The sequence below is a fragment of the Prionailurus bengalensis genome, chromosome B2 (assembly GCF_016509475.1).
Source record: "Prionailurus bengalensis isolate Pbe53 chromosome B2, Fcat_Pben_1.1_paternal_pri, whole genome shotgun sequence".
NCBI classification, from domain to species: domain Eukaryota; kingdom Metazoa; phylum Chordata; class Mammalia; order Carnivora; family Felidae; genus Prionailurus; species Prionailurus bengalensis.
The window spans coordinates 88877379-88887839 of record NC_057349.1 but is presented as its reverse complement, the minus strand read 5'-3'; the positions used below and the strand labels follow the sequence as shown (position 1 = coordinate 88887839).

At 49.6% G+C, this 10461-nt stretch overlaps 1 protein-coding gene across 1 annotated transcript; it reads right to left on the bottom strand.

Annotated features, from left to right (window-relative positions):
- Positions 1-5078: 5078 nt before the first annotated feature.
- POU3F2 (POU class 3 homeobox 2) lies at positions 5079-9719 on the bottom strand. Its single transcript, XM_043591982.1, has one exon. It carries the CDS (start codon positions 9198-9200, stop codon positions 7869-7871), a length of 1332 nt encoding a protein of 443 aa, XP_043447917.1. The 5' UTR covers positions 9201-9719; the 3' UTR covers positions 5079-7868.
- Positions 9720-10461: the final 742 nt, after the last annotated feature.

The following is a 10461-nucleotide window of genomic DNA, read 5'->3' as shown; positions in this document are numbered from 1 at the left end:
CCGGGATGGCCGCGGGGCCCGGTGAGTGGCCGCAGGCTGGCGCGGCGGGAGCGAGCAGGAGGCCCGGAGCGCCCGGCGGAGGCCGGGCCAGGCGCCAGCACCGACCTGCGCCCCGCCAGAGCCCCTGCTTCCGTCCCTGGCCGCCTTCCCACCCCTCCTCAGCCAGCTTCCCGCCTCCCTGGCCCCGCCGCGCCCCCCAGGCCCCAAGAGCCCCTGTTCCCCGCCTGGCCTCTCCTCCTCCAGAGGCAAAAGGCCGTGCTAGAACTCCCAGCACCTGTCTACGAGGGCTTTAAGAACTGAGTGATCTCTTCCCATTAGGCGACTCCTCCCAGGAGCCTTGGAGGGCTGAGGCGGGGTTTGGGGGCGTCCGGCCCGTGCTGTGAATGCCCAGACTGCAGAGGGGAACTCCGTGCCTCTGATCGTGGGGTGTGGCCCCTCCCCGCTCGCTGCCCGCTTCTCTGACTTGGGAGGCTGGGGTGCCCAAGAAGGGCTCCCTGGTTCCCTTCGCTGGGGAACTGGTTTTCCTCCTGTACGGTCGATACAAGAGCGACTTTAGACCCAGCAGGGAGTGGTCCGTTTCCGAGGGGTTTAGAGGTTCGTTTTCTTCCAAGCTTCAGCATTTGGTAGGTAGGTTCTTCTTCATTGGAGGCAGGGAGCTGAGGTCAGGAACAGCCAGAAGTTTGATGGGTGTGGGCTGAAGGGAACATGCTTCAGAACTTCGTTTGCCAGCTCTTGGCTCCTTTGCTCTACTCTTTGCCTCCCTCCCACTCGCCCCCCCCCCAAACAAACAAACAAACAAACAAGAAAGGGCCAAATTGCTCTCCTTCCCCCTTTCCTCCCCAGTTTTCCAGCAGTTGCCTCCTCTGCCCTCTTCTCCTGGGGCACCTTCTCCCACGATTGCCTCTCTTGTGAGGAAAGCAAGGTCCTGGGCCCAACTTTGCAGAGTCAAGCGGAAAACCCGCGCAGGCACAAAGCTCGGAGATTCCCTGGCGCCTGGACCCTCGACCCTCGGTCACCTCTGCGCCCCATTGCATCTCTGCCCCAGCCGCACGCGCCCCTAGAGAGGCCCCGCCAACTCGCTGCGACTGTAACCAACTTTCCCGGGGGCGGCAGCTGTGCCCAAGGCATCTGCCCTCCCCCGCCCCCACCTCTACCTTCAGCTTCGGGTGGGAGAACCCACCACTCGTTGGCTGCCTCCCCCCCTCCCGACCTCCAGGGTCTCCTTGGAGAGTGAGTGCGATGGAATAGCCGGCGACGTCCGGGCTATCGACCCTCCCCGTAAAGATTCGGACGTCGGAGCCGCGAGAGCCGCAGAGTCCCCCGGTTCCTGGCAGACACTCTGGAGCTGTTCGCTGTCCCGGAGCGAGGGCCGGGGATGGAGTACAGGGAATGCCCGGCTCCCCGCGCCTCTCTCCTTCCTGCACCCGCAAGCTGGGCAGTCTGGGCCTTCCTTTCAGCGGCCTGGGCTTCCCCGAGGTGGGGGTGGCACCGCGGGGCTGGGGTGCCTCCTTGGGCCTGAGCACCGAGGAGAAGCGTCCGGCAGCACCCTCGACCTCCTTGGCCAGGCGCTGTAACAACTTTGAAGAAATATTTGGTGAAGGGAGCAAACAAACAAAAAGTTATTAATGTCGAGTCATTGTCTCCAGAATCGTGCGCTGTGGAACGTAAAAATTCTTCTGCCGGAATGAGATTTCTGAACAGAAGGAGGGAAAGAAGCCCCCCCCCCCCGCCCCTTTCCACGAGGATTTGCCTGAACCCTAAAGCCCAGTGATTTACAATGGCTGATGTGTATTACACACCCGCAAGAAACTTTTTCTTTTTTTCCCCACTCTCCTGCCAAACTCTGGCCAAATTTGTGTGTGTGCCTTACTCTCCCCCTCTCCCCAAATTTAAACAACAAACCCAGAGGAAACACTGGCGGGAGGAAAAATATATGCCCCAAATAAAAAAGGATGCAGGTTCAAATTTACTCCACAGCGAGGTTTCCTACTGCTGTCGTTCTGCACGCCGAGAGTTAATCGTATACAATTTATAACAATCAAAATCCCCTCCATATTGCTCAGATGGGGTCCTAATGCTCCCCTGTCTTTCTAAAATCAGTGACAAGTGAGTCTTTGTGGGGCATTTATTTCCTTCTTTTTTTTCTAGATGACAGCTCCCCATTCTGAGAGCAAAGAGCTGTGTGCCGCCAGCTACAGACCACACTCCAGAGCCCAGACTCTTCACGTACGAACCGCATATGGAAGTTTTTTTGCCCCCCTCCCCCCAAATCTCAGACAAAGAGCTATAAAAACTCAGAAAGACGTGAAAGGAATAAACTTTAAGATATAGATGCACTTTTACTGGTGTATTAAATAACATTTCAGACATGTTTGTTTTTTTTTTTTTTAAAGAAATACATCTTAATGTTATCAACAACCAGAATTCTAACAATAAGAGGCCAGGGTTGTTTTGATGGGATATGATATTGTTTCTAAAACCTCTAACAGCTAAGCCAAGCAGAGTTGTTATTAAGGTAAAGGGAAAGTACTACATGATAAAGTTAATTAACTTTCTTTTTCTTAAAAAATAAAGGAGGGAACAAATTTCCCAGCTTCCCACAAAACGTAAGAACAATGTGAAAGTATTCTGATTGTTTATCTCCATAACCAAGCGAAGGCTTTAAGAAAACTCAAAAGCCATTTTCTGGTCCTCCTGTACCCACCTCTAGATAAGGACGCATTGGAATAACTCTGGCCCAAGTTTTACAAAGGTGGGCAAGTTTATTCCACAGTTTTCTAGCTGAGAGGCAAGCCCCTACCACTTTTGCATTATTTCCTGTACTGAATCCAGCGGTGAGAATAGGTACCAGGAACCCTGGTTCTCTCCTCCCACCATCTGCCCCCTGGTAAGAGATTATGCATCACTGAAAAAGTAAACTTTCCCGAATAGGGATCCTGTTGGTATAAAATTTAGCTGAACATCCCATTCCGTCATATTGTGAAGCTTCATTCATAGTACCTCCAGATGTACTTTCATTTTAAATAGACACTGTCCCTTTTGCCTCATTGAAATATACAAGCAGACCCAAAGAAACACTTTTACCTTTGACCCTCCCTTCACCATCCTTCTTTCTTTTTCTGTAAAAGCTCCGCTCTTTATCTCATTCTTTAACTTGTCTAGGCATTCAATAGAATCTAGAACAGAGTTCTATAAACCGATTGAAAAAAAAAATCAACAAAGACAAATCACAGAAACCAGTGACAAAACGATAATTTCTCTCCCCCAGAAACACAGCACTATCCAAGCTGCTTCCATAGTAAGGCAAAGGAAAGGCAGATGTATGCAGCTTAGAGATGCACAGGCACAGGTACCAAAGCACTCCCATGCCATCCCCCCCCTGTCCCCCATTGTTGCTGTTGCATCTCTTTATTAGTTGGCTTTGGAGAAATAAGAAGATAGAAGGATGAGTGCCTTTATGAAAGCCATTTCATCAGAACGTGTTGCCAACCAGTGTGTGGCTTTCACTGGTAGGAGCAGGAGGGGAAGGAGAGTGCTTTTGTTGCCGCCATCTGAAATATAAAGGAGGTAACTTCATGGGAACCGAGAATGTCTACAAGTGCCAAGCACAATGTTATTTGTGGCCATTCCCTCTATCTGACCTTCACACGACTCTCCCACATGATCCGCTCTCCCCCATCGTACACCATCAATTTGAAAAGTGACATATTTTGAGGAAACACAGGAGCTTTTTCAGGATGGCCGCGTTCTGCATTATTGTCTTTGGGGAAAAGAAAGGGTTTGTCACTGTGGCTAGCCAACATCTTAGGGATGGCTGCCCCACAAATGTCTCCCAGTGGCAGTGATGGAGTTTTTTACGTTAGTGTGTAATACATTCCCCAAACCGGCAATGAAAGTGCCCGAGTAGCTTTCTAATCTGAACGGCAAGCATGGGTCAAAACCATGGCGTGTCCGTTTAACACGTGATGGTTTCCAGTCAGTAGCCCCTGTGGCTAAGAACAAAAAATGCCTTCTCAAGGTCCACTAAAATGCCCTGCAGAGGGCAGATGCTGCTTGTTTTCTGCCTACAATGGAGGAGGATATTGACCCAGAACTCAAATCTATATCCAGCTTAAACATTTTACCCATCAGCATGTCTGCGGTCACAAAACACTTCTTCTTTCTGTCACTTCTCGTTCAGACTATTGATAAGATCATTTGGCTGAATCTGTTTGGGACCTGTGTAATATTGACTAGGAGTTAGAAAAGATGATCAGATGTAATAAGCCCAGAAACTACCTTTCAAAATGGACATTTATGCTTAAACCAGTGTTTCAAGGAGCACTCCAAATATATCAGCAAACTTGTAAACTAACCCAACACTGCTTGGATTTTCCACTAACCTTAAAACTGATTTTGGTAAGTATAATGCTCCATAGAAGACTATCTGAAACAATCTGTTATTAACATCACAGCCTGAGTCTCTCCCATACATTCTTCTCTCTTTTTTTCTCTCTCTGTTTTAGAGCCTGTTTGCTTGCCTGAAGAGAAATAGATACTATTGTATAAACCATTGCAAAATCCATTCCCCCCCCCAACCCCTGTAAACCTAACAGGAATAATATTTAGGTCCTACCTCTAATCACTCGGTAAACACACATCTTGCATATTGTCAGAGTTACTCTTTGTTGGAAGATATTTGTTAATTATTAAAAAGAATAATACCCTTAACTAAGCTTTGCTCTTTTAGATCCCAAATTATGTGAGGACAAGTGGGTAAAGATTAAAGTCCACCTAGTTGATTGATGCTCTCCAAAAAAGCACAATCAGTTAAGGTAAAGGTAACCTGGAAAGAAGATGTAGGGATATCTGCATATATTTAAAGGGGACAAACATCTCTCTGTTGGACACTGAAATGGCAAACGAATCAGAACTCAAACCCAATGACCATTTCAATTTAGTGCTATGGGCACAGTGACTGAAAGGTCTGGGACTGATAGTTTTTTGCAAAGAAAAGTGAAGTAGAATCAGAACAGTAGTCTCTCTTAAAAACAAACAAACAAAAAAGCTCTGAAAGTTATAAACATGAAACCTGGCAGTATACGCATAAAATTTATTCCAAAACTTTATGAAGTATAAAGGAAGGGAAGTATTTTACACACAACTCAACTCAGTCAGTATAAGGTCTAGGGTTTCCCCCCCCTTAAAACTTGGCACTATCTTTAAAAATAAAATAAAGATATTTCAATAATTAGAACAAACTATGAAGGTATTGTGCATTTCTGTTTTATGTAGATAATAAAATATTACTTTAACATAAATATATAAGGATCTCTGCGTTTTTATTTTCCCCACAAGCACAACCAAATGTACCAAAACAAAGTATTTTTAAAGAGACTGAACAAAAAAATTACATCCCATATAGATTTTGCTCATCTACTCATTTAAAGCTACAGAAAAACAGTTTCCAGAACCTTTTTGCTTTAAAAGAAATAAATATACATTGAGGCAGGCCACTTAAAAATGATATGAAAATATTTCCCTGGGTAGCATTAAAAAAAAAAAGAAAAATAGACAAAGAAACATTTAAACTATTTCTGCATTTCAAAAGACAGATATTAAACATATATACATAGTGGTAAGGTTCAGTGGTAACTTTCTTCTTAGTAAACCCAAGAGAGTTAGAGGAGCTATAGACAAGTCCCCTGAACTCCAGCGTCTGACCTTACCCACTTGGTAATAAGAATCTGAAAATTCATTTCCTCCCTTAACCATTGGCTATTTGCCCTGCTCTGGATTGCTTCACTAGAGGCCAGTCCCCACACCTCAGGAACAAGCAGTATGATACAGCCCGAAGCAGCAGCTCTGTGTCCATCTCCTCGTGACATTCGTTGGGGGAAATGAAATACAGGCAAATAAATATGCCCATTCTAAGTCATCATTTATCTTGCAAAAACATTGAAAATGAAACAATCACAGGTGTTTGAAAAGACAATATAAAGCATATTTCCTAAAACCTTAACTACTGAGTGCAATGCTAATCTGATGCTGAACCATAATTTTATGGTATTGAGAATTTAATTTTTTAAATAAAGATTTGCCTAATACTTAACCAGGAAAAAAAAGCCCCAAACTTTTAAGATTAATAAAAAGTGTTTTCCCTTTTAGCGCCCTTTTGTGCTGATTATTTTTTTTAAATATTTTAACTGGTCACAGTTTAATGGTATTTATTTTCAATAGTTAGAAGTTTTTTCACCTACACTTCCCAGTAGAGTCTTTTGTTATGGGAGTTAACCATTTTCCATCAAGATAAGGTAAAAGCGCACTTAAAACTATTAACAAAGGGAGAAAAGGAAGGATAGAAAATAGCATTTTTTCCCCCAGTTCATTTGGCTTCCTTAGTGAAAGAAGGGGGGAAAGCTGTCTAGGTTAAACTGGTATTTTCTGTGATAAATTATAGGAGAAGAAGGTGTGGGACCTTAAATTTGATTTGATAAACAAATGAGCTAGTGAAGACAAAACCAGCCTAGAGTGGAGATATCCTCTGTATGCATATGGGTATTTGTGCAGTAAAAAAAGTCTCTGCATACACCATTAAGTTCCCAGATTATTTTCTTTATGTTAAAAAAAAAAGCTATTAGAGGAACAAAGTTTAACTGCTGCTCTCAGCACAAATAATTCCTCATAATTAAGTTATTAAAACTGAAGGCAGAGAACTATACAGGGGTTTCTGAAGATATATATTTCCCTAGTTCTCTTCAAAGTGCCACTTTCTGTTGGACGACTCTGGAAATACATTTATAACCTCCACATTTCCTCTGAGCTCTTTCACAATGGGCCCGCCTGATAAAATGAAGCAATCAGTCACTCACTATCGATTTTTCTTTTTCTCCCCTCCACAACCTCCCCAGAAACACTGCCTGAAAATGAAGTTTACTTTGTGGCTGGTCACAAAAAAACCAATGCTTGACTCATTTTTGTATTCCAAACTGGACTCTTGCCTTGGATAAAGCGGGTAGACCATGCACGTTTCCTGAAAGCAGAGAATTATTTATTTTGTATGAAGCCAATCGTTTTTGCTTTGGTAAAAGAAGCAACTAAATGTTACACCAATGTTGGGGGGAGCCTGAAGGTAACCAAAGTTCACAAACAGGAAGAAGAACAAGGGGCAACACAAGAACGTTAGAAATGGAGAGTAGCCAAGAGCTGGCTTCAACTCTCCCTGCTGAATAAAACAACAAAACAAAACAAAACAAAACAAAACCCGGCAATTTCAAAATTAACCGTGGGAGAAAGAAAAATACGTTCAATGAATTTGTTGGTGTAAACTTCAATTTTCTTGCAGTGCAAATTTATGCGGTTAAATTTTGACTACATCAAAGAACATGTGTATTTTTTCCTCCTTCCTGATGAGGATCCACATTAAATCAACACAGCAGAGCATGTGCCAACTCCGAGCATCAGGAAGCTGTTTTGTGTTTATCACGGTTTGGTGGATTTTTTTTTTCTTTTTGGTAATTTATTTAGTTTTGCCAGGTATTTAACTCAGTGCTTGCCATCTCTCCTTCTCTCTCTCTCTCTCTCTCTCTCTCTCTCTCTCTCTCTCTATTACACACTCTCTCCTCACTCTCTCTATGAGACACTCCACTCCATTGCCTGGGTACTAGCCTGTAAAGGTCAAAACACATCATTACACCTGCTACCGTTTAAAGGATAGTCCAGTGCCTTAGTTGCTTTCCTTATTATTTTTTTCTTTTTAAGGGACGGGGAAATAATAATTAAAATAAAAAGAACAATCAGAAGTTAGAGAGGGAACAAGGGGGCCGGGAAAGGGCCGTGGACCGTAGGGGAGGGGGAGCCCCGCGCTCTGCCCCTCCCCCCGCTCGAGTTCACTGGACGGGCGTCTGCACCCCGTGGTGTGGTGGCGTGTCCCTACTCCCCCCGTACACATCCTCGGCGCCCGGCAGAGTCCCTCCGGGAGGGGTCATCCTTTTCTCTTTCTGTCTCCTGTTACAAAACCAAACTCTCACCACCTCCTTCTCCAGCTGTAAGCTGTCCGCGAGGGAGGTGATCTCCTGGGCCGAGGGCTTGGGGCATTTGAGGAAATGGCTCTCCAGAGCCCCCTTGACGCTCACCTCGATGGAGGTCCGCTTTTTCCTCTTGCGCCCCTGCGCTGCGATCTTGTCTATGCTCGTGGGGCTGCCCGAGGACGAGTCCGCCTCCTCCAACCACTTGTTCAACAAAGGCTTCAGCTTGCACATGTTCTTGAAGCTCAGCTGCAGGGCCTCAAACCTGCAGATGGTGGTCTGCGAGAACACGTTGCCGTACAGGGTGCCCAGCGCCAGCCCCACGTCCGCTTGGGTAAATCCCAGTTTGATCCGGCGCTGCTTGAACTGCTTGGCGAACTGCTCCAGGTCATCCGAGGTCGGCGTGTCCTCGTCCGAGTGCGGGTCGTGGTGCGCGCCGGGGTGGCCCGGCGGGCCCTGCGGGGGCGGCGGCGGCGGCGGCTGCTGATGCGGGTGCGAGTGCGGGTGAGGGTGGTGGTCGGCGTGGTGCGGCTCGTCGTGCGCGTCCCGCAGGCCGTGGTGGTGCAGCCCCGCCGGCTGCCCGCCGGCGCCCAGCATGCCGTTCACCGTGAAGCTGGGCTGCGAGTAGAGCAAACCGCCGTTGGACGCTCCCATGGAGGGCGGGAGGTGCGCTGCAGCCGCGGCGCTCCGCCATGCCCCGGGCCCCGGGTGGTGGTTGGCGGCGTGGTGCACCAGATGCGGCGGCCGCTGCTGTTGCTGCTGCTGTTGTTGTTGCTGCTGCTGCTGTTGCTGCTGCTGTTGCTGCTGCTGGTGCTGCTGCTGCAGGGCGCCTGGCCCGTGCAGCTCGTCGCCGCGGCCGCCCTGCTGTACCACCACCGAAGGCTTGATGTCCGGCTGGCCCAGGGGGCTGGTGGACCATGGGGAGCCGTCGCCGCCGCCCCCGCCGCCGCCCCCGCCCCCGCCGCCGCCGCCACCGCCCCCGCCGCCGCCGCCGTGGGACAGCGCGGTGATCCACTGGTGAGCGTGGCTGAGCGGGTGCCCGTTGCTCTGCAGCGCGCCGTAGTCGCCCTGCACCAGGCTCTGAGCCTCGCGGTAGCCCCCCGCGCCCTGCTGCATGCCGCCCGGCGGCTCGGCGTGCACGATGGAGGCGCTGGAGGTGAGCAGGCTGTAGTGGTTAGACGCTGCGGTCGCCATGACTCTCGGAGCCGGACTGAGCGCTCCGGTTAAAGGAGCCGCGCATTTGACAGTTACTTTTTTGCCTCGGGCTCCTCTGCTCGCTCGCTCTCTTTCTCTCTCCTCTCTCTCTCCCCCAGCGGGCAGCTCCGACGCCCGCTCCGACGCCTTCTGTTGCTGCTCCTGCTATTACTGCTGCTGCCGCCGCCGCCTCCCGCCCGCCCTCGCTCTCTTTCTCCTCCTCTCCCTCCTTCTTGCTCTCGCTCACTCTCTGACTAGCTCCGCGCTCCCCCCTCTCCCTGCTCTCTCCAGCTCTCTCCCGCTCTCTTGGCAGCGCCAGCTCGCAGCGGCACGCGCCTGGGCCCCGCCCCCTCCGCCCCCTCCCATTGGCTCCGCGCCCTTTGATTTACGTGGATACCGCTAGCAACCTCCCAGGCCGGCGCCACTGATTGGCGTAGAGCTGCCCCCTCCTCCTCCCCCCCGGGCGCCGAGTCCTCTCAGCCCTCCTCCAGTCCCCCCTCTCCACCCAATTCAGATTCTCTTAGTTCTCACCACCCCAGCTCTCCAACCCCGGGGCTCCTCCGCCCCTCTTGGATGGGCCCCGCCCCCCATCTGTCTCCCTAGCAGACGCGCGGTGCGCGCGGTGGGGGGGGGGGGTGCTGATGGTGGGGGGCGGGGGGCAGCCTCAGTCCTCTTTCGACCACAGCCACTTGGAAGACTTGGGTGTGTGGGGGTTGTGGTGGCGGGGGGGGGGGGGTGTTGGTCTACCTTTTCTTCCTGTTAGGGCTGGGGTGGGGGGTGAAGAAGGAGAGAGAAAAAGAAAAGCTGAGTCGCAGGAGCCAGGGGTAGTCCCGTTTTTATTCACCTTGGGACACACACACACACACACACACACACACACACACCAGCGTTTCTTAAACCAAGAGTCAGAAGCCAGACTTGTCCCCCTGTTGAAGTCTCCTTTACCCCCACGGATAGAATTTCAATGTCCACGTGCTTTTTGCTTCAGGATGTGCGGACACTTTTGCCCCCAAATAAAGGTCCTTTCCCTCCCTTCCAACCCGCCGCTAGCACAGGCTCCCTTCCTTTTAGGTTCCAGGCCCAGTTGTCTCCCAGCCCCTGGGCGAGAGGACCCCATGAGAGGCAGGCTTAGCCTGCGCTCATCCACTAGTGAGAAACTCCTGTAAAGGCGCGGAACTGCCTGCTCTGACAGCGCAGCGGCCTGGACCGAAAACAAAACAAAACTCATAAAGTCTGTCAGATTAACTAACACACTGGGGCG